Source organism: Crocuta crocuta, unplaced genomic scaffold, assembly GCF_008692635.1.
Source record: "Crocuta crocuta isolate KB4526 unplaced genomic scaffold, BGI_CrCroc_1.0 scaffold59, whole genome shotgun sequence".
NCBI classification, from domain to species: domain Eukaryota; kingdom Metazoa; phylum Chordata; class Mammalia; order Carnivora; family Hyaenidae; genus Crocuta; species Crocuta crocuta.
The window spans coordinates 2,990,163-3,014,408 of NW_027551578.1; the positions used below are offsets into that span (position 1 = coordinate 2,990,163).

The 24,246-nt window shown below is 42.0% G+C and overlaps 1 protein-coding gene across 1 annotated transcript in view; it reads left to right on the plus strand.

Moving 5' to 3' along the window:
- DISC1 (DISC1 scaffold protein) overlaps positions 1-24,246 on the plus strand; it is a 303,581-nt gene that overhangs the window by 256,587 nt on the left and 22,748 nt on the right. The window contains exon 11 of the mRNA XM_077751688.1: positions 19,011-19,287. Coding sequence (XP_077607814.1) covers positions 19,011-19,287 — 277 coding nt within the window. The remainder of the gene's footprint in view (positions 1-19,010; positions 19,288-24,246) is intronic.

Consider the following 24,246-nt stretch of genomic DNA (forward strand, 5'->3'; position numbering starts at 1 on the left):
ACTGTGCCCCATGCAGGAACCCTGGGGTGGGGGCGGGGTGGGAATCAGGGACAAGACTGCTTAGGAGGAAGGCAGACGTGGTCAGTGGGCACTGCTCCTTAACGTTGTCGCATTCCTCTTCCCGCTCTGCCACCTGTGTGCCCGAGCCGTCAGCTGGAGTTCTAGTTTCTCACTCCTGCCCTTTGCTTCTCGCGCCTCTGGCCTGAGTATCACTTGTGCGGAGCCGCCCTTGAGCTCCCTGAGCCGGAGGTAGACGTTGCTCAGTCCTGTCTTTGTTTCTGGGTGCGAGCTCAGCCTGCAGAGACACCCCAATGAAGTTGAAGGTCACTTGCGGGATCCTTTGTTCAAAGTCAGGAACTAGGCTCTGTCCCTTGTAGGCAGCCTGTTCGTGGTCTCCTGAGCCATGACTACTGTCTGTTTGGAGGGAACATTGCCACCTTCTCACCCATCGATAGGGAATACCAGACGCCAGGGAAGGCATATCTAAGATGTTCTGAATAATAGGACTCCATGGTGGCATCAGCCCGGGCCCAGACCCTGCATCTGCACTGTGCTGTCCCCTGGCATCTGCGTAGCAGCCTCGCCTGTGCCTAAGTAGCTTTTACTGCTCTGTCCAGTGCACCAAAGAGTTGGGAGACATTTGCATATTTGCTTTTCCCAACAGCCAGATACGCGTGTCTGCCCAGCTGCGTGGAGTCCTCCTCCCTCCGTAACACTTTGGCCTGCGCATTTGTCAGGTAAAATACTCGGGGCATAAGCTCTTCGCCAGGCCGTCCTCTGTCTGCTCTGCTGACATTTATTACCCAGCCCTTTTTGGAAAGTGGCGCGTTCTGAGAGGTAGGAAGGATCATATATTTCACCTACGATGCCAGCTCTGGTCTGACCAGTCCCTTTCCATTCCGAGTTGAGCTACTGGAATGGACCCGGGAGATAAGCCGAGAGGTGATTTATAAGCTGCTCTCTCCCTTTCTTGTCTTGCTCCTGTTTCCCTTTAAAATTCTTCAGCTGCCCTCCGTGGGGGCATGTGCTTCCATTTATCCTGTCGCTCTCGGGACTGAATGCGGCTCTTTATTTCCGAAGAGCTCTGATTAGGAAGCCACTTCCCTGACTTCCAGCTTGCCCTGATCAAAACGTGGGTCTGCAAAGCCTGACAAGGATTCTGCAAATTGAGGGGCTGGGGGTGCATTTAGCATCGAGGTAAAGGACTGCACAAAATTTGGCAAAGTGTCAAAAGAGAAAGAAGTGGATACTTTTTTAAAAATTTAAAATTTATTTCTTGTTATAAAAGTAAAGGATGCATGTGGTTTCTTTGAAAGGAAAAAAAAAGAAAAAATACAACAGAAAGGGGTAAAATATAAAGTCAAAACCCCTTGTCCCTCCTGGAACCATGAGGAAACAAGTATATCCCTCCAGAAATAGCTCACTCACACATAGGCCTGTATAGATATAGAAGGTTGCCCGTTCGCTACTTTTAAAAAACTCAAATGAGGGGCGCCTGCATGGCTCACGACTTGGGCTCAGGTATGATCTTGCTGTTCGTGGGTTCAAGCCCTGTGTCAGTCTCTGTGCTGACAGCTCAGAGCCTGGAGCCTCCTTTGATTCTGTGTCTCCCTCTCTCTCCGCCCCTCCCCTGCTTGTGCTCTGTCTCTCTCTTCTCAAAAATAAAACATTAAGACATACATTAAAAATAAATAATTTGCGGGGCACCTGGGTGGCTTAGTCGGTTAAGCGTCCGACTTTCGCTTAGGTCATGATCTGCGGTTNTAATTTGAATGTGATCACAGCAGAATAGTATTTATTCTGTATTTTATCTCTTTTCACTTAATTTTCCTTGGAAATCTTTTTGGTTTAAATGACGCCGTCTAACCTTCTGTTTGTAAATGGCTGCAGGGTACATAACAAATGGAGGGTGATTCAGTTTTCTCCATTAGGTTTCCAACTATTTCTCTTGATGCACTTACTTCTCCTTCACATCTCTCTTTTGTTTGTCTGGATATATTTGTAAAGTAAATGCTTAGAGGTGAAACAGCTACCTCAAAGCCCAGGTGAGCTTCAAATTTTGTCAAGTATTGCCAAATCATTTTCCTTACAAAAGCATGCTGATTTGTCCCCCTCCCCCTGAAAGAGTGAATGATACCACTTTGAGACTTTCAGTTCCCAGACTGCACATCTCTGCCTTGAACGTGGCCAGTTACCTATTTATATATTTATTGGCCGCTTGCATTTCTCTTCTGTTTCTTCTTCCTATTTTCTCTTGGGATGTTTGTTTGCTTTTTCTCTTATTGGTTTTCAAAACTCGTTGAAGGTTAAAGAATTTGACTCTTGTTTTGTTTTTAAAGTTTATTTATTGATTTAGAGAGATGGAGACAGAGTATGCATGAGCTGGGGAGAGGCAGAGAGAGGGAGAGAGAGGATCCCAAGAAGGCTCCATGCTGTTAGTACAGAGCTGAACATGGGGTTCGAACTCACCAACTGTAAGATGGTGACCTGAGCCGAAATCAAGAGTCAGACACTTAACTGACTGAGCCTCCCAGGCACCCCACGAATTTGACTCTTGGTCTATGCACCACATGTGAGAAATATTTTTTCCTGATAGACCATTTGTATTTTGACTTTCACTTATGGCATTTTTGCCATGGAGAAGCAGAAATAGATGATTCCAGATTTATCACATTTTTTTTTTCCTTTCTGACTCCCAGGTTTTGTTTCTTGCCGTGAAAGTCTTTCCCCACTTCAAAATTGTAGTCAAATAATCTAAAATTTCCATTTAGTCATTGCACGGAGTAGAAGCCAATACTGTTCTAGCAAAGTTGGGTGGCATATTGAGTCCTCACCCTGAGACTTTAATTTTTCATGTGGTCCATCCACTGGGATTGCATATCAGGAAAGCTTTTCTTCTATTAACCTTTATTAGGATGTATTTTTTTTAACTTAATTGTTTTCTTTGCTTCAAATTGGAGGAGTCCTTGAAGTGTAACTTCCCTGAAAGTTCATTCAGTCAATTAAGTACTTACTGAGTTCCTGTTATGGTTAATACCTTGCTAGGCTATATGCTTCATAGAATTAAAAAAAAAAAAACAAAACTAAGTCTGAAATATTCTTGAATCACATCAAGTATATACAGTAGAAAAAGGTATCTGCATACACAACACAGACATCAAGGAATAGCATAGTAATGGTCTGAAGAGTGCTGAAAGGTGCCATTGTGGGTTCGGAGAAAGGAGACATTACATGTGGTGTGGGGATTGGGGAAGAGTTCTCTATGAAAGCAACATTTGAGATGGCTCTTGATGAACTGGTTGGCTTTTAATGGGTGACGATTTTGGAGAAACGCATGAGAAATAGTCATCTGTAATTTGAAATGTGTGCATTTGTCCGGGAAAGAGCAAGTGGTCCACTTTGCTGACATCTGTGAATTCACAGGACAACAGGAGAGGAGTCCGGGGCAGGACTGAGGTCATCTTGGGAAAGAGCTCAAAGGACTTTACTTTCCACTTACAGCAAGCAATAGGAGCCACTAACGTTTCTGGAGCAATCGTGGAAGGGAAAGATTGAAAGCATGAAATATTTGAAGGCAGAAGAGCTCATCATTAATTGCAGCTTTGCTGGGGGTGAAGAAATGAAATGCTTAATTTGGGGTAGTGGTCATAAAGGAGGAGAAATGGACCCGAATAATATTCTCAACATACAGTGTATGGTTGGATCTGGGAGTGGAAGGAAAGAGGCACATTAATGGGGAACATGACTTCTGGCCTTTATTCAGTTGACTCTTCTAACACGTGGGTGCCCGGTAGGTATGACACTCTGTGAGCCACGAGGAGCAGAGCAGTCACCACAACAGGCAAGATTCCTGCTCTCAAGGGATAGAATTCCAACGAGGAGAGAACACTGAACAAGCCAGGATGGGGCAAGAATAGAGACTGTGGGTGGAAACAGAGAAATTAAGAGGAGGGGGGTTTGATGGGGCTCCCCGGGGACTTTGACTTTAGGTCTTAAAACAGAGTGTTCACTGCTGGTTCCAGATAATTATCTATCTAATTCTTTCTGGTGGCATTCTCTCTCCTTCCTCACCTGGTATTTGCCACGGAGTGATGCAAAGGGAAAAATAACTCGTGGCTTCGAGTTTTAAATAGACTGGAAAGGTGGAAGAACCTCTGAGATGCCTGGCTGTCTGGCTCAGCCATCGTGGGCAAAGGATGGTGATCAGAACATCTCTTTGATTTCTGAAGATGCCTCAGTTTTCTCAGCTGGTGAAACAGAGGTCTGCCCCAGCGTATGTTTACTTTGTTCACCGTTTTGTGGGGCATAGCTTGGCTAGGGCTCAGTGAGGGCTGGGCCAGGCAGTTCACACTTGGGGTTGTGGCATGAGGTGGAGATTCTGTTTCCATCAGCTCAGCTGGGCTGGACAGACAAGATGGCTCACTCACATGGCTGGCAGCTGACAGTGGGCATCAGCCGAGATTGCACCTGATGCCATTGGCCAAGTGACTGCATGTAGCCTCTCCAGCGTGACGATTTCTGAATGGATAGATGTCTTGCATGGCATTGGGCTGCCTCCACAGCAAGGGTCCCAAAACATCTGGTGAAGGCTGCCTGGCCTTTTCTGACCTAGCCATAGAAGCTGTGTGGCATCACTCTATCTATGTTTCGTTGATGATGAGAAAGTAAGGCCAGACCAGATTCTAAAGGAGAGGATGTAGACTCTATCTCTTGACTATAGGAATGTCAAAGAATTTGAATTATGATTTACAACTGACACAATGTAGCAGTAATATCTACTTCTTTTTTTTTTAATTTTTTTTTAATGTTTTATTTTATTTCTGAGAGAGAGAGAGAGACAGCGTGAGCAGGGGAGGGTCAGAGAGAGAGGGAGACACAGAATCTGAAACAGGCTCCAGGCTCTGAGCTGGCTGTCAGCACAGAGCCCGACACGGGGCTCGAACCCACAAACCGCGAGATAATGACCTAAGCGAAAGTCGGACGATTAACCGACTAAGCCACCCAGGCGCCCCAGTAATATCTACTTCTTAAGGTTGTTTTCAGGATTAGCAATTCTTAGGACATCTCCTGACCGATAACTTAAGGACAGTGATGATGGTGGTAGTGGCAGTGACGGGGATGATGGTGATGGCGATGAGTGACCGCATTGCCCTTCTGCAGAATACCTTTTATTATTGCTGCCAGGTTGAATCTTGGGTGGAGTTAATCATCGGTCTCAACCAGTCTATATATTTAACATTGCAATAGGAGAATCATAAACTAATATGGACCAAAATAGTCACATCTTGGCCACCATGTACCCTTGCATGGACCCATGAAAATGTAATTTTCATTTTATCAGTGCCTCCTACTCTTCAAGATTTGAGGTGGTATGTACTTGTTTTCTGTTATGACTCACCTTTTAGATATTGTATGTATCATTTGTAGCTTCCTTTTAATAGTCTATCCTGTGAGATAGACATAAAAGACATTATTATGTTACAGATGTAGAAGTTCAAATTGAGATAAGGTATTTCCTTAGGTCACCAAAACCTTTGTGGTGGAGGCTAAACTCCAGTCAAAGTCACTTGACTTTGGTTGAATCAGCTTTGTGTCTGGTCACAAAGTAATAGGACCACCAGCTCTAAGAGGCTTAAACAAGAGGAAGATGGGCAGCTGGGCTGATTGATTCAGCAACTCAGCCTTGTCATCAAAAACCAGATTTTTCCATTTCTCCTTTTAGCCATCTCCTTTTGTAATACATTGGCTTTGTCGACAGGCTGGCTCCATTAAGGTCATTAGACACATAGGGTGGCTTTTTGTTCATTGCTACTGGGAGAGAGAATAAAAACTACTCCTCACCTGCCAATATTCTAGTATGGACCACAAAACGTGGCTTGGCTATCTGTGTGGCCAACCTTTGGACTCCTCTGGTAGGATATCATAGGTTGATTACTCTCAACTAATCACAGTCTACCTGAAGAGCTAGGGAGGAGCCACCATCCAAAATGTCCTAAGCAGTGGGGGGCAGGGGAGGTATGATTACCTGAGTATTACCTAAGTCTGTTAGGAGAGATGAAAAGAGGAAGTGATGTTGGCTCAGCAAACAACTGTGTCTTTAACAGTTTCCTAGACACTCTTTTCATATACTACATTTCTGTTTGTTATGTTTTCAGATATCATTTTGGGAAGAAGGCTGAAATGTTTAAAGGTCTTTGGTCAGTCAAGAAGTGTGTCAATTTTCTCTTTATGAAAACAGAAGACAAAGGAAAACAATTTAAATATTTCTAGTAACAGCCATTTTGTTTAAAATTAGAGATTAAGTCATTGTGGCCCAGGGAATGAAAAGATTTCAAAAGTACGGGGCCTGTCAGTGTTTAAAGAATTGGCAGTGAACATATAGTACCATCAGCCATTCACATATTGCTTTGATATTTTATTCCCTTGTGGTTCTGTACAGAGACCTAGTTATCTTTAACGTGTCCAAAGAATTTGGTAAAATGCGAATGCCCTTTAAGTAAAAACATTAATAAGTCAAGAAAGGAAGTTTGGTGCCAAGAGCTGAAACTCTTGATGTCTGTATTAGAATTCAGTGTTTCCATTCGCTCTTACCTTCGCTCTTACCATCGTTCCCCATAAATAATATTACACATGTCTCAGTTCCTAAGGATTCAAGCCATGATCAGATGATGTCTGAGGCCTCATTTTACTTCCAACAGGCAGGAGTACCAGAAATAATGGATTTCAATTCTCTATTCAAGAACATTCCCCCAAATACTGAAATTGTATCTTTAAATTGCCTCATTGCTGGTTGTAAAACATCACCGAAGATCTCACATAGCTCAAGTAGCTGTGAGTCATTCATTTAAGGGATTATTATGAATGACCTAATTACTCTCCTGTGCAGGAATAGCAGAGCATCTCAAGACTTTGAAATCAACCATTACTCTCTTGAGCACAGATGAATTCAGTAAAACGGTATTTAAAAAATCTAAAGCTTGATGAAATTATTACATGGACTATCATAAAAGCACTGCAATTTTATATCTATATGAATTACTCACCATTCAGCGTGAGTCTCTAAAATTGACTTGTAGACTTTGAGACTTTGATATGTGCATTCTAGGAGATATTTCAGGACAACCCAACTGTCACTCAAAACTACACAGAATATATTTTTTGAATAGCAAATTGACATGAACTTACAGCATTCAAACTGCTGTGATGTCGAAAAGTATTGATAGAGGCAGCAAACTTTTTTCCTTAGTTATGAGAGCTGGGATGCTGGGTCTTTCCCTTGAGTCCAGCCTTGGCCTCACCATTAGAAGCCAGAGAGATACTGATGGCTCTGTCAGGTTACTAATAAAAATAACTGAAGATCCATCAGGCAACTGAAGGTGATTTCGTCCCCATATAGGGAAGAAATGGGTAAAGTAGAGGAGAAGCTTTTAGGCATGCCCTTTTCTTCCCCTCTCATTGCCTGGGAAGCCCCATGCCTACCCCATTGCTTCTGGAAACAGACACGCACCTGCCAGCTGGTGAGGCAAGGAGAAAGAACTAGAAAACTAGCCTCAGAGAAGCACTGCTATGGGAGGGCATCAAATAGCTTGCATCTTGAACATTCCCCTAGCCCTCTCTGTTCCCTGAGGGGTGAGTAATGACAGTTGAGGGGCTCCATGTATTCCTGCAAGCACGGGAGCACAGAGGGTTACATCAGAGGCACTTTTCCCTGAGGTGGTGCCCCACCTACTACGTACTCCTATTAGAATAGGCACCAATTAGGGCTTTGACATTACCCCTTCTACAGGGACTCATTACCAACCAACATAGTTAATATGCCTAAGAAAACCTGAACTTATATGGAAAATAAATGAGACTTCTTAGGAGGGTAACTGCTTTAAAGGGACAACAGGTGGAAGGACTTATATCTGATAAAGCATAATTAGACACTACAACATGATCAATAAACATAATAAGTACTTCCCAAAGGTAAGGGAGGATATTGGAGACATGAAGTGTAAGAAGAAGTCAGAAAGAAACCCAAATGGATATCAAGGGAAAGCAAAACATAAAACCTTAAAAGAAAAATCTTTTCTCCTCCCCTCTGTATATGGGGGGAACAGCAGACTGAATTCAGCTGAAGAGCCAATTAGCGAGTCAGAAGCTACCAGAAGGTAGTTGGAGGGTATCAGGAATAGAAAGAAAGAAGGAAAATATAAAAGATAAGCAATATACAGTAGAGTTATTTGATCAGCATTCATATGAAAAGAGTCCCAGAAGGAAAGAATACAATAGAGAAGAGGGAGGAAGTATTTGAGAAACCAATGACTGAAAGTTTCCCAGAAGAAGGAAAAGATGTAAGATTTTAGGCAGGTGGGCTTAATAGAGTACAAATCAGATACGACAGAAGGGGTGAGGGGTAGAACATCAATAGATTATAGTTAAAATTTATATACAACAAAAAGAGGAGAAAACTCTAAGAGAAGATCATCAGACATTTCAATAGCAACATAGTCTGCAAGAAGACTATGCAATAATATTTTCAGCGTGTTTAATCCAGAACATTAAGCTATATTATTATTTAGTGTTCAAGTATGAAACAAAGATGTTCTCAGACCTGGATGTCCTTAAAAGTTTCGCCATACCTGATATTCTTTGAAACATTCTTAGATGAAGTATATTGACAAGATGAAAAATCAGTCTGATATGAGATATGTGAAAGAGGTCATGAAAAAACCTTAGTAAATTTTACTGTTGATGAAATAGAAAACTTCAGAGAAAACCAAAACATGTCTTAGTGAAAATCTAGAATTAAAATAGCCTTAATATATATACAAATGTATCACCTTGGAGGTGGAATGGTGGCAGAAGGAAAGGAAATGGATAGTAGGCGAAGGTGCCGCCCAAGTGTGCTCATTCTACTTCATCTAATGGGAGTTTCTTAGACAAGACAGGTGAGAATGCATCAGCAGCACCGGGTAACCTACTAATGATAAGTACCCAGGAGGGTATTCTCCTCTCCTATTGGCTTGAGACTCCCTTTCCCTCCTAGAGATATTCAGTGGCCTGCCCTGGGGAAGCTCCTTTGCCCCTCAGGCAGTTCATCTGGGACCAGCGGATGCCCTAATGGGAACAGTTATCTTTTTTTTTTTTTTAATGTTCTATTTATTTCTAGGAGAGAGAGAGACAGAGAGAGAGCGTGAGCAGGGGAGGATCAGAGAGAGAGGGAGTCACAGACCGAAATAGGCTCCAGGCTCTGAGCTGGCAGTCAGCACAGAGCCCGACGCGGGGCTCGAACCCACGAACTGCGAGATCATGACCCAAGCGAAAGTCGGACGCTTAACCGACTAAGCCACCCAGGCGCCCCATGGGAACAGTTATCTTAAGCAGACAAAACCAAAACAAAAGAGCTCTCCCTAAGAAGATCACAAATTCACTGCAAAGTCTCTTAAAATTAAAACGTAATTGGAACCATCACCCATAAAAGCAGAACAGCACCTGTGTGATAAACCGTTATTGTTCTGAAATAACACAGTTAAATAGGACTCAGAATCTCAACATAATGGCCAAAATTTTCAGGATGCAATTGAGAATCCTTCATAATAATAAAAACAGAGGAAATCACAGTGTGAATGTGAAAAAACAATGACTTGATGTCAACGCTGGAGATGAATCAGATGTTGGGATCACGTGATGAGGATTTTAAAGCAGCCATCACAAAAATGTTTCCATAAGCAATTGCAAATTCTAAAGAAGAAAATGTTGGCAAAGATAGAACAGTTAAATAAAAGGAATTGAGTGGAAAGTTTAGAACTGAAAATACAAAAACAAAAATAAAAATCTCACTAGAAAGACTCAGTAGTTGAGTAGAGATGATAGAGGTAGAATCAGTGAACTTGAGAAAGGAGTGATTGAATTAACCCAATATGAACAACAGAAAATAGACAAAAAATAATGACCAGAGGCTAAGAGACCCGGGGGACAATAACAAAACGTCCAACACATATCATTGGATCCAAGAAGGAGAAGAGGAGGCTAAAATATTATTTGAAGAGATGATGGCTACATACTTCCAAAATTTGGTGAAAGACGCAGGTCTACAGATTCAAGAGCTAAGAAAATCCCCCTTCATACAGTAAATACAAAAAAAAAAAAATCCACACCAAAATACATCAGAATTAAATCTCTGAAACAAAGAGATTTAAATAATCTTGAAGCAAGAAATAACCTTGAAGCAGCCAGACAGAAATGATATATTCCCTACAGAGGAACATCAATTTGAATAATGGTGGATTTCTTATCTGAAGCCATAAAAGCCAGAAGGAAGTGACACATTTTTCAAATGATGAAACAAATAGTCAACCCCAAATTCTATATGCACAGGCCCAAAACAATGAACTTTAACCTAAATCTCATACTTTATATAAAAATTAACTTAGAATGGAGCATGGACTTAAGTGTAAAATATAAAAGTATAAAACTTACAGGAAAATATAGGAATGAGTGTTGGGCTAGATTTCTGACTTGACCCTAAAAGCATGATCCATTAAAAGGAAACATTGATAATTGGACCTCATTCAAATCTCATGTGAAGAGGCTAAAAAAGCAAGGTACAGACAGAGAAAATATTTGCAAACCACATATCTGACGAAAGACTAGTGTCTAGAATAAAGGAAGAATATATGCTTAAAATTGAATGGTAAAAAAAATCAATACAGGTAGAAAATAAACAAACAACATGAAGAGACACCTCACTGAAGAGGGTGTATGGAAGTCAGATAAGTACTTGAAAAGATACTCAACATCCCTATACCCAAGAAGGATGGCACTTAAAACCACAGTGAGCTATCACTATGTCACTATTGGGAAAAATCAGCAATAGCCCCAAATATTAGTGAGGCTACCAAGAAACTAGATCACTTACACACTGCAGGCAGAATTGTAAAATGGTATGGTCCCACTGACAAATAATTTGGCAGCTCTTTAAAAGCTAAATATGTAATTACCATACAACCCAGCAATCGGACTCTTGGATGTTTCAGAGAAATAAAAATGAATCTCACACAAAATCCCATATACAAATGTTCATAGAAGCTTTATTCATAATATCCCCCAAGCTGGGAGCATCATAGATGTCCTTCAGCCTGTGAAAAGGTAAATAAACTGTGGTATAAACATAGCATGGAACACTACTCAGCAATAAAAAGGAGGACAAGGATCTGCAAGGAAATAAGCTGAAAAATCCAGTCCCAAAGGCTGCATTCTTTATGATTCCATTTATATAGCATTTTTGAAGTGAGAAAAATTTCAGGAATGGAGCACAGGTAGTGGTTTCCAGAGTCTACAGGTGGGGGGGACAGTGTGGAACAGGTGAGTATGATTATCAGATGTGACCCAGGGACACTTGTGGCTGGGGAATTGTTCTGTATCTTGGGTTTGGTGGTGGATACATGAACGTACACAAGTGACAAAATTGGATAGAACTATAGAGATACTCACCGCCCACCACACACACACACACAGACACACACACACACACACACACACACGCGCGCGCGCGCGCGCGAGAGAGAGGAAATCTGAACAAGAGCAGTGGATTGTGACATTGCACTACAGTTTTGCAAATAGTTACCATTGCAGGAAACTTGGTAGAGTCACTGGGATCTGTCTGTATTCTTTCTCACAACTGTATGTGAGTTAAATAAAAAGAAAAAGGAAGGTTGGAAAAAAGAAATAAAAGACATAAAACTTGTTAAAAATTAATCATCATGGTTCTAATAAATAAGAACAATAGCAACAATTATGCAATAATTACAGTACTTGTGAATATGTGGTTAACTTTTGAAATTTTTTAAATTTTTTAAAAATTTATTTCTGAGAGAGAGACAACGTGAGCAAGGGAGAGTCAGAGAGAGAGGGAGACACAGAATCTGAAGCAGGCTCCAGGCTCTGAGCTAGCTGTCAGCACAGAGCTAGTTGTCGACGCAGGGCTCGAACCCAACGAACTATGAGATCATGACCTGAGTAGAAGTCGGTCGCTTAACCGACTGAGCCACCCAGGCGTCCCGAATATGTGGTTTAAAGGCACCAATCCCAAAGATAAAATCCCAGAACAGATTTTTAGAAAATTCAACACAATGGTTTGTGCTAGATTCATTTTTGAAAAAACTAATATACATAAAAGTTGAAAATAAAGGATGATATATATCTAAGCCGGGAAAAATTGAAGTATAAGTATATTATAATATCAGACAATTATATCTGCAATTATATCTGCAAACAATATCAGCAATATCAGACAAAATAGATTCTAAGGCTAAAATATCATACTAACACAGAAAATCAACATAAACTGAAAAGAAGCAGTTGAAAATTTAATGATTGGAACATGTATGTCCAACATCATAATCCAAAAATACGTAAATTGGGGCAGCTGGGTGGCTCAGTCTGTTAAACATTTGACTTCTGCTCAGGTCCTGATCTCACGGTTTCTGAGTTTCGGCTCTGCATCCGGCTCTGTGCTGACAGCTCTGAGCCTGGAGCCTGCTTTGGATTCTGTGTCTCCCCCTCTCTCTGCCCCACCCCCACTTGGTCTCTGTCTCTCCAAAATGAGTAAAAGCTAAAAAATTTTAAAAACAAACAAACAACCCCCCCAAATACATAAGGCAGTCAATAGAACTGGAGGAAAAATAAATGAATCAAGAATTATAGGAAAAATTTAATTGGAGGAAATGTAAAACACTCATCTCAGAAACCAGTAGATGAAGCAGGTTAAAAAAAAACCCAAATATATAAAAATATTAATAATGTAATGTGCCTTAGCTTTATATCAATAAACAGAGCACTCATTTCTTTTGGATGCGTGTGGGACAGTTCCAAAGAACAATCAAGTACTAGGTGGTAGAAGGAGCCTCAATTAATTTTATTAAGTTTCTTCTTGACCATCATGCAATACAATTAGATATTAACCTAACAAAAAAGGGAGCTGAAAAAAATCTCTGCTATCTAGAAACTGAAAAGCATACTATTAAATGGTCATTGAGTTAAAAGGTAATCATGAGGAAAGACCATGAAAGCACTAACTGTAAAGTTTGTGGGACAATAATGTAAATTCTAGAATGAAATCTGATGCAATTACAGGAAAATATTAAAAATCAGTAAGTTTGACAGTAGATATAAAGATGTCTATTATTTCCCATATTGCTCTGTATATTTAAAATAGGTAATAATTTTCAAACTTAAACATATATTAGACATAGTTAAAGTATAACTCAGACAAATATTTAGAGCTTTAAATATAATTATCAGTAAATTAAAATGGCAAGAGAGGCAAATAAAAAATAAAAGGAAACCAACAAGTTAAGCTTTAACAAAGGAAGCCAATAAAAAGATAATAAATCCAAAGAGATGAGAAAAAGGAAATAGAAAGATAAGATCAGAAATCAAGGAAAGAGAGTACAAAAATCAATACCGGAGATTAACAAAACAAGATTAATCGTTTCTTTGAAAAGATTAAGAAGATAGCAAACCTCTGATAAGACCAAACAAGATAAATCAGAAGAGTAAATAAATAAAACACAATGAAAAGGAGAATTGTCTTTACACACAGATGCAAGTTGTCCTAAAAATAATTTTTGGAATTGTGAGCAAACATTATAATGCACATGAAATCCATTAGAAAATGGATTGATTTCTATAAAGGAGATAATGGGTCAAATTGAAGAAATAAAAAAATTAAGCAGACTATAAAAATAAAGGTATTGAAGTGGTAATAAAACCTCTCCTTTGATAAAAGCCTTAGAAAAAGCATGGTGAAACTAAGAAACAAATAAACAGGCGATGGATATGAAAGGAAAATTCATAGAAGACCTCAGTGGCTATGAACCAATCTTAGTGGACAGATGCACCCTTAACCAAGGTGCTACTTTATACCTGCCAGACTGGCTACAATTAGGAAGCTAGAGAATGAGCCTAGCATGCCTAACTGAGGACTATCGATTCTCAGGTGTTTGAGACTCCATTCTGGCTCTTGCTCCCAGGACATGGCTCTGAAAATCTGTCTTCTCTTCTTTTCTTTTTTCATTATCTTATTATTTTATAATAATAGAGAGAAAGAGAGAGAGAGAATGCACGGGGGGCAGAGAGAGAGGGAGAGAGACAGAATCCCAAGCAGGCTTTGCACTGTGAGCATGGAGCCTGAGGTGGGGCTCGAACTCACGAACCATGAGATCGTGTACTGGGCTGAAATCAAGAGTCAGACGCTTAACCAGCTGAACCACCTGGGCACCCCTCTTTTTATTATTTCGGACTGACATAGCATTACCAGAAAGCACACACATCGTGAGTGCATGCTTGGTGAATTTTCACAAAATGAACATTCCTGTAAACCACCACCACTGAGAAATAAACTTTCAGCACACCAGCAGCCCCCCTTGGGTTCACTGTCATCGTCACCCTCCTCCCCAAAGTAGCCACTTGTCCTCATTTCTAACACCAAGGATTAGTTTGGCAGAGTTTCAAGTACAAAATAAATGCAATCATAGTGCCTCCTCTTTTCGCCCAGCCTTATGTTTATGAGATCACCATAATATTGCCAATTGTGATGATTTGCTCCTCTTCTTTGCAGCGCGATATTCCAATAAACGGATACCACACCATTGGTCTGTTCTTTCGTTGACAGATGTTTGTTTTCTCTCCCAGGTTTTGGCTGTTACGAACAATGTAGTATGATCCATGTATACAGTTGATCATTATTCCTGGATTCTGTGAACTTGCCTACTCACTAACATTTATTTATAACCCTGAACTCAATACCTACAACGCTTTCTCTGTCATTCATAGACACGCTCGGGGTGGTGAAAAATTGGAGTCATCTGATGTGCGTGTTCTCACCCGAGGTCAAATAAGGCAATGCTCTGCCTTCTCCCCGTTCTCATTTTACAAACCAGGGTCATTATCGTGGTCTACTTAGCATCGTGTTTTTTACATTTTTGTACTTTTTCTTGGTGACTTCACAATTTAAAATGATGCCCGGGTCGCCTGGGTGGCTCAGTTGGTTGAGCCTCTGACTCTTGATTTGGGCTCAGGTCATGATCTCAGGGTCGTGGGATTGAGCCGCGCATCAGGCTGTGTGCTGAGCGCTTGAGATTCACTGCCTCTCCCTCTGCCCCTCTCCCCTGCTTGCACTCTCTCTCTCTTTAAAAGAGAAAATGAAATAAAATAAAATGATGCCCTTAGTGCTGAGGTGCTGTCTAGTTCTCCTAAGGGCAAGAAGGCCCTTGTGGTGTGCTGTATGGAGAAAATAATGTGTGTTCAGGCGTGAGTTATAGTGCTGTTGTCCATGAGCTCAGTGTTAGTGAATCAACAGTATATTCTAAATACGGTGTCTTTCAAACAGAAACACATATAACGAAGTGTATATTGATTGGTTGAGGAAAATGTTGTGACCATAGGCTGGCAGGAGCTTAGTCCTGCATTTCCCTGGGGAATTATCCGTCCAGTACTCGCTAGGTCCGTGGTCGTGATGACGTTATGGAACATGACCCCTATGAATTTGAGAATTGACAATATATGCATTTTATTGAGTACATACCTAGGAGTTGCATTGGTTGCATTGCTAGGTCTTAATGATTGACATGTATTCAACATCCATACATCCACCAAAGAGATTTTAAAGACATTGCATTCATGTTCACTCCCACCATCAGTATCTGAGAATACTAATAGCTTCGTACCTTTTCTGACACTTGGTATTGTCACACTTTCAAATTTTAGCCATCTTGTTGATGTGTAGTGCATCGTACTGTGGTTTCATATGTATATTCCTGATGATTAATAGTGTTGAACATTCTCTCATCAGTTACTAACAGACCGTGTAGAAGTACTCTTTTGTGAAGTGCCTGTTTTGGTCTTTGCCCTTTTTAAAACATGGGTTGTTGGAGCACCTGGCTCAGTCAGTCAAGTGTCCAACTTTAGCTCAGGTCATGATCTCGCAGTCTGTGGATTTGAGCCCTGCATCAGGCTCTGTGCTGACAGCTCTACCTACTTTGGATTCTGTGTCTCCCCTTCTCTCTCTGCCCCTCCCCTGCTTGTGCTCTCTCTCTCTCTCTCTCAAAAATAAACATAGAAAATTAATTAATTAATTAAAAATAATAAATAAAAAGTGGGTTGCCTGTCTCTTATTGACTTGGAGTTGGGTTATTTTCTCAAATCAGCCCTTTGTGTGGTTACATGTATTACAAATAATTTCTCCTACTCTGTGGCTTATAATTTCATTCTTCCAGTGGTGTTTTTTGATGAATATGTAAGTTCATGATATAAATGAAATCAAACTTATCATTTGTTTTCTTTAGGGCTTGTCCTTTTTATATCTCATTTAAGAGATCTTTGCTTACTATGAAGTCCTAAAGATGTTATCCTACATTATCTTCTAGAAGTTTTAATGTTTTTCTAATTTTTTTTTGATGTTTGTTTTTGAGAGAGAGAGAGCACGAACAGGGCAGGGGTGGGGGTGCAGAGAGAGAGAGAGAGAGAGATACAGAATCTGAAGCAAACTCCATGCTACAGGCTCTGAACCTCAGCACAGAGCCTGACGTGGGGCTCAAACCTATGAGCTGTGAGATCATGACCTGAGCTGAAGTCAGATGCTTAACCGACTGAACCACCCAGGCTCCCCAAAATTTTGATGTTTTTAACTTTCACATTTGATATACAATCTACTTGAAATTGATGTTTGTATGATGTGAGCCAGTAATCATGATTTGATTTTTTTCCTATAATGATATTCAATCAACATAAGCACATACACTGAAAACACTGTCCTTTTCCCACTCAAGATCATTATTGCCGTTAATAATGCTTTCATAATGTATTATCCCTACCCTTTTACTCGTGATCTGTTTGTATCCTTATTTTTAAAGTATTCCTTTTGTAAGCAACGTACAGATTTTGATTTTTTTATTCTAGTCTACAATCTTTGCCTTCTAAATACTTATCTATTTATATTTAATGTAAATCTATTTGATTTTTCTATGGTAAAAATATTTCTATTTTTGCCATTTTCCCCATCTGTACCATGTTCATTCCTGTATCCTTTATAGTTTTCCTTATAGCAAAACAATAATAAAGTAGGTTTAGTTTTTAAAACGTTCTCTCTTGGGGCGCCTGGATGGCTCAGTCAGGTTAAGCATCTGACTTCAGCTCAGGTCATGATCTTGCAGCTTGTGAGTTCAAGCCCCGTGTCGGGCTCTGTGCTGACAGCTCAGAGCCTGGAGCCTGCTTCAGATTCTGTGTCTCCCTCGCTCTCTCCCCCTCTCCTGCTCACACTTTTTCTCTCTCTCTCTCAAACATAAATAAGACATTTTTTAAAAATTTAAAATGTTCTCTCATATTAGCTTGTCAGTTATACATTCCTTTAACCTGTCCATTTTACAATTACCATAGAAGGTTGCATATGATTTTTTGACTTTTTAAAGGCTGATATAAGTGAGCACTCTTTTGCTTTCTGAACAACACAGGGACCCCCATTTCTTTTGTGCTGGTTGTCATGTATTTGAACTTGACATGTATTCTAGCTTACAAAAGAAACTATTGCTGTTTATTTACATCCACATCTACTTATTTAATCTTCCCATTGTTTTTAATTTCTTTATGCATGTCCTTGTTTACAGCTGAGATCATTTCCTTTTCTCTGGATGCGTTGCCAAGGGATTATTTCAGTTCTCATGTATCCGAAAATATCTCCATTTGACTTTTGTTTTTGAAGGAAATTGAAAATGATTGTATAACTTATAGATTGACAGTTATTTTCTTACAACATTTTAAAGATATTGTTGTATTATCTCTTGGCTTCTATCACTTCTGTGACCCATATTATTATTATTTGGAAGTTAATGCTTTTGTTAATCTGGCTGCTTTTAAGAATTTTTTTCTGGCTTTGGGGTCTAGCGGTTTCACTATGGTGAACCCAGGTGCATTTCCTTCTTTTTTTTTTCCTTTGATTTTTCCTGTTTTAAGATTGTAGTGTTTCCTGAATGTGTAGTTTGATGTCCCTTGTCAGTATTTTAACATTCTTAGCTAATATGTTAATAATGTTGCTTCTGTCTCATCTTTTTTCCATCTAAATTCATCATTTCTAAATGTAGGCTTTAAAATAATGATGATGATTAATATGTTTAAGAAGCTAGAGGGCATGATAGATCATTTCAGCAGAGACCTGAAATGTGGAAAAGAAAATGAAATAAAAACTATAGAACTGAAAAGTAATTGAAATTGACAACACAACAGATACATTGAATAGCAGATTAGACATAGTAGAAGGAGGGGTTGTTAAAGGGACAACAGATGTCTAAAAAATATCCAGCCTGAAGGTGAATGTTTAGGTGAAAAAATGTTTATTTTTCTATAAAATCCCAGATTTTTGCTTTTTCATGAAAAATCTTTTTGTAAACATTGAGTCTACATATTCCTTTAGTTGGAATTGAAACTTTAGTTGGCCCGAGCTGATAGAGGGCTGTCGATAGTTCTTTTTATTAGCCAGAGACCACTCTGCTTTATTTCTTTTTGCACTGGAGCTTCCTATCAGTTGCTGTGGTTTATATCACCCATGCACTGCTTCATTCATTTACGTTGGGGGAGTGGGTGTTGGTAGGGGAGTCGGGGGGAGGGGAGGGCCAGTCTAGGCATATGAAACAGCACGTGAAAATGTACTTAGCTGGGTGAGTTGGACAAGCCTGAGGACTCAAAAGAGGCCAGCAGGGCTGGAGCAGAGACATGGGCAGAGTTGGTGCTGTATTACACCAGATATAGAACGTGTAGCTACGAGCGACCAAGAGTTATTTCACTGTTACTCGGTGGGATGCATATCGGGGCCCCCTCTACCTTCTGGTTGAAAGAATCCATCAGTATATAAAGTTAAGTTGTTAACTGTAAGATGACTGGCTAACTTTCAGCCAGGTAGACAAGCTCTTGAGTTGGTAGGATCAAATGCTACTGAATAAATGTCCATGCCTTTGTTTCCCCCCGTGTCTTAGCTGCAAGTGTCCACTGCTTGGGAAAGTATGGGAAGCTGACTTGGAGGCTTGTCGGTTGCTTATCCAGAGCCTACAGCTCCGGGAGGCCAGGAGCGCACTGTCCACAGAAGATGAGAGGCAGCTCGGTGACTCCAGGGGAACTACCTGTACCCCCGCTTCTGCCATCCCCTCCATGCTCTACTCTGAAGACGAGATGAGGGCCCCTTTGCAGGCCTTCGGAGAGTGGAAGTCTCCTCTGACCGCATCTCTGCACTGTGCTGGCAGCGAACAGAAGGAGGTATGTCCATCCCCTTAGCCCCCGCAGGGGGCCTGCCCTGAGGGGTACTTTGGAGCCACACTCCAAATGGGATCAGTCAATATTGGGAGGGCGACCCGTTGAGCCATGCGAGCTTTTAAAGGTTTTAATAACCCTGGAATATGATTACAAAATAATGTAGAATTTTTGTGGAAGTTTAAAATAGAAGAACAAAAAAAAATCACCTTTGGCATGTTTAGTGTATGTTCTAATTTAAGGGCTAGAGTTAGAATATAAATCTGGTATAGAATTACCATATAGACCATATACCATATATGTCACATATAACATAGTTATTGCATATACTATTATATATGTCATATGTGATTTTAATTATATATTTAGAATCTATATATCATCATTTATTAGAATCAAATGTTCAAATGTATGTACATATCCCTTTGTTTCAGCCCAGACAAGTTCATACCGATATTTGTAATATGCTGCTTTCGTTGTTATAAAATTTGTTTCAAATTTATTTATTTATTTTGAGAGAGAGAATGCCAGGTAGTGGGGGAGGGGCAGAGAAAGAGAGGGAGAGAGAAAGAATCCCAAGTGTGCTCCACACTGTCAGTGCAGAGCCTGATGTGTGTCTTGAACTCATGAACCGCGAGATCATGACCTGAGCCGAAGTCAGACGCTTAACCGACTGAGCCACCCAGGCGTCCCATGCTCTTTTCATTTTTTTAAAAAACCTAGTACTTGGCTTATGATATAGATATATGATATGTCTATACATACATATAATTAAAATGTGGATTTATATAACATTTTACTCCAAGGCTGACCTAGATTAACAGAGAAGAGCTCCCCTCCCTCTCTTTTCCTCTCTCCCCCCTCCCCTTCCCTTCTCTCACCAGTCCATCTCTCCCCCCACCCAACGCTCCTCCCCCCGGTAAGACCCCTTGTAATAAAAGGACTCTAGGAAACTTCTAATTTTAGAACCACAACAGGGGCCTTTGGAGCTTTTTCTGGCCAGGTACCCAGGTGTTCTGAATATTAAAAGGAAGCAAAAGCCTGGTGAGGCTGGAGGAACATGTCATTTCATGTTCACAGCTCACAGTTGACATTAGATGTCCCCCTCCCCCACCCCGGGCCTTTGCTACGACGTCCCCCACCCCCAGGCAGGCCTGCCTGTCCAATCTGTAGGACCTTGGCCTTCACAGAGAGCAGACACTTGCTGACAACACGTGCTACACTCACTGCCTTCTGCTTGGAAAATTGATACTTGATCCTATATTTGAATTGAATAACCTTCTGAGAAGGAAGGCTATTGTCACTCTCTGGGGTCCTGCTGGCCTCATAAAGTAGGCTCTAAATTGAGCCACAGATGATCTCGACTCCTTTGTTAGCTGAGACTCTGCAGGGGGAATCCTCCCCAGCAGCCACCAGCCCCGTTGGTAGAGTTATTGAAAACTCGCTGCCTGTTGCAGTTGGCCAGCCGGAAAGAAGATTCTGGTGTGGAGGGAAGTGCCGCGGAAGCAAGCGAATGGGGACCCCGGGTTGAAGAAACAGCGGGCCCAGGGTCCTGGGCCTTGAAGGTGGGGTGGGCTGCCCACAGTGGACTCCCAGGAGCTCAGGGCCAGGACAGGCAGGAGCCCAGCCAGGTGTGCGATGGGGTCCGGCTGGGACATGGGACCCCCCTCGAGCTCAGGGCTGATTCAGCAATTCCACCTGTTGCGGGAATCTGTCTCCCGGCCTCCCTCCCTTCGTTGCTGAGCTCATGTGTCCTCCCGGGCTCTCTAGGGGATGACTTCCCCAGGTATAGGGTTATTCTTCCAGAAGATTACAAAGCACCTACCAATTTGCGCAAGACGTAAGCACCTGCCAGTCTGACTATAGGCAAAGAGTATGTTTGCCTAGAAGTAGGAACTTCAGAGCTGAGAAGGAATAGCCTAGAGCCTTATCGTAGAATGATACTTAAAGCTTCTGGTGAGGAGGCGGCCCAGACTGTACCTCAGGGAGCAGAAGAACTACAGCGGCTGCTTCTTGGAGCTCAAGAGCCTCCCCCCCCAACCCCCAGCTCCCTCCACCAGCAGAAATGCTGAGGATTTCCCACAGGTTTTTCTTTGTTGTTTTTTTTTTGTTTTGTTTTGTTTTTTGCTACTATCATGGTGGAGGTGGGGGAGGGGGAGACGGAGTGGGAGTATTTTAAAGCTTTGCTAAACTTTCAGTGCTGTCTTCCTGTCCTGTGCCAGGTCTCATCTGATTTACCGCTTTTCTGGGTTTATATTCACATAGAAGGGTGTTCGTCACCCTTTGAATTCGTGGGTGGCAGAAATGTTAAGATGGTAGATATTTTTCTAGAAAGGGCAAACTTATGGGCCCAGAAAACAAATGAGCTGTCGCCAGGAATTGGGGTTGGGGGAAGAGAATTATTCACAAAGAGCGACAGGAAGGAATTTGGGGGGGAGGAGATGTTAGAATCATTCCGTACCTTGATTGCGGTGGTAGTTACCTGACTGTGTGCCTATGTCAGTAACCTGACACCAGAGTCAATTTTATTGTAGACAACTTCACAAAGGTGACCAAAATTTTAAGAATAACATCCACCTGTTTAAGAGCGAGGCTTTAGTTGTTGGAATCAGTGGCACCCGGCTCAGGGCTCTCAGAAGACTATATAATAGAGCGAGACAGACAGCTTAAGCCTTAAGAGTCCCTGCTCTGATTCGAGTTAGACCATCCACAGGCTGCATGTACACATCTGCTAAACACCCGCCCTCTCCATACCCCCAATGAGGACAATAAAAGCAATCTCATGTGGTTCTAAGGATTTAAATAAAATCATGCATCTAGCAGTGAGGAGAAGCTTAAAAAATGGGTTTGTTGTGTTGGGGGCTGTTATCACTCCTTTTTGGCAACCACAATATCTCTAAGACCTTTAAAAATAATATACCTGGCTTGCTTTATCAGGGAGCAGAAGCAGGCAATGGATTAGTGGGAGATAATCCAGGGAAAGAAAGGTTTAATAAAGGAACAATCTTGTTTGTATTTAGATGGAGTTTGTATTTAGATGTATTTTAGGCCACAGAAGGCTCATTAGGAAGGTGTTCCCGTTTTCCGGCCTCAGTTTTCCAGGGAGCCATTGAAGTCTGGGTACTTGTGTGCTTACCCTGTGGCTAAAGTGTATATTCTTTTTGCAGCTGGGAGTTGGTTTCGCTCCCTGCTGGGTCTGGCCATCCCTCACGCGGTTTTCTTTATTGAAGCATGACGGCCTGAAGGCAGTCAGTTTCTTTATAACCCAAATCCCCCATGAAAAATTGCTGACTTCTTAGGGAGGCCCAAGAGGGGCCTGGATTCTCAGAGCCTTCACCGTGGGCTTTTTTTAAAATGTTTTTTATTTTTTTCATTTATTTTCGATAGAGAGAGACAGCACGAGCAGGGGAGTGTCAGAGAGAGAGAGATACAGAATCCAAAGACAGGCTCCAGGCTCTGAGCTGTCAGCACAGAGCAGGCCGTGGGGCTCAAACCCATGAACTGCGAGATCATGACCTGAGCCGAAGTCTGACGCTCAACCCACTGAGCCACCCAGGCACCCCCACCATATGCTTTACAGGGCCCACGTGGGTACATGCACTTCCGCCGTACATTGTCCTAATGAGTGTTTTGTCATTAATGAAAGCTTTTGCCGTGTAGGTGCTCAGCACCGGTTCCCCCATTTTACAGCTGGGCCCGTTGAGGCAAAGTCGTTCGCTTGGGGCTTCGCTGCGGAGGAAGTCGGCCACGGGGCTGAGGGCTAATGTTAGCATGCACTTCCTCAGATTGTAAGAACACTTCTTTCTCTGTTTCACTACCGCTGGCCCGCAAGCCTTTCCGCGGACTCTGGAAACAATCAGCCGCTGTTGGCCCCAGTTTACAGACGGTGCAGAAATTGCGCCGTGGCCAGACAGGGGCTGGGGAAATCGGTGAGCCAGCTTCCTCCGCTGTGAAGTTGCTCTTTTGTACTCGCTGTTCTGGCCATAATACCTGCGTAATTCTCTCCTTCCTGTCTGCAGACTGTCCTGCTGAGGCGCTTTCTGTTTTCACTACAAAGTGGGCTCCCCTCCCGCGGAGTTCCCTGGACAGGATCGCTCTCCCCTAACCCCAGCTGCTTCCTTTCCAAGCCAGTAAGCTGCCACCAAAGAGGCTTTAAAAGGCCAACAAAGCACCAGAGCTTTCTCATGCAGTATTGGAATAGCCAGTGTGCTGGCTGCGAGGAAAGAAATCCGCAGTTAAGACACCGCCAGCCAGTGTAGCTTTCATTCTATGACAGAGGTCTCTCAAACCACCTCCTCGTTCCTTTTCACGGGGCCCGTCTTGCCGAAACCGCAGCAATAATGCATCACCAGCAGTTTCCAGTTTGGGTTTCCTTAAAGTGGGCTGGAGATTGGGAGGCGCACTTGCAAAAATCATCTTCGGCATCCTCTTTGATGTCTCTCGAACGTGACTGAATGTTCCCAAGGTTTTGAACCTTGGTGTATATAGAGCTACCAGAAGTCTCCTTCACGTGACTGTTTCACTGATCTACATAGTATCTGTTTAAAGCATGTAATTAGAATTTCAGGTACAGCTGGCATACCTAGAATCAGAAATGAACATAGCTTAACCAATAGGAGCAGGAGCTCCCCGGGGCCTTGGCCTTGGCCCGCAGAGTTGCTGAGAGGCTGCAGAGCCGCAAGGCAAGCTGGGAGGTGGTAGGAGGGGAGGGTGCAGGGGTTTCCACTGTCATCAGGTAGCGGCTTGTGCTGCTTCTCTCAGTTAATTAATGTTGTCAGCTCCTCGGCCTACCTTCGCCTGCCCAAGGAAAGGAAGTGGACTTTTCCCATTGGCCGGCTTTGCCGCCTTTTTGAAAACCACAGAACCACTTTTCTGTGCTCTAGGGAGGACCTAACGGTGGCCTTTCTTTCACTAATTATAAATAGGTCATTGCTTCTGAGGAAACCGGCCTCTGGGGCTCCTGGT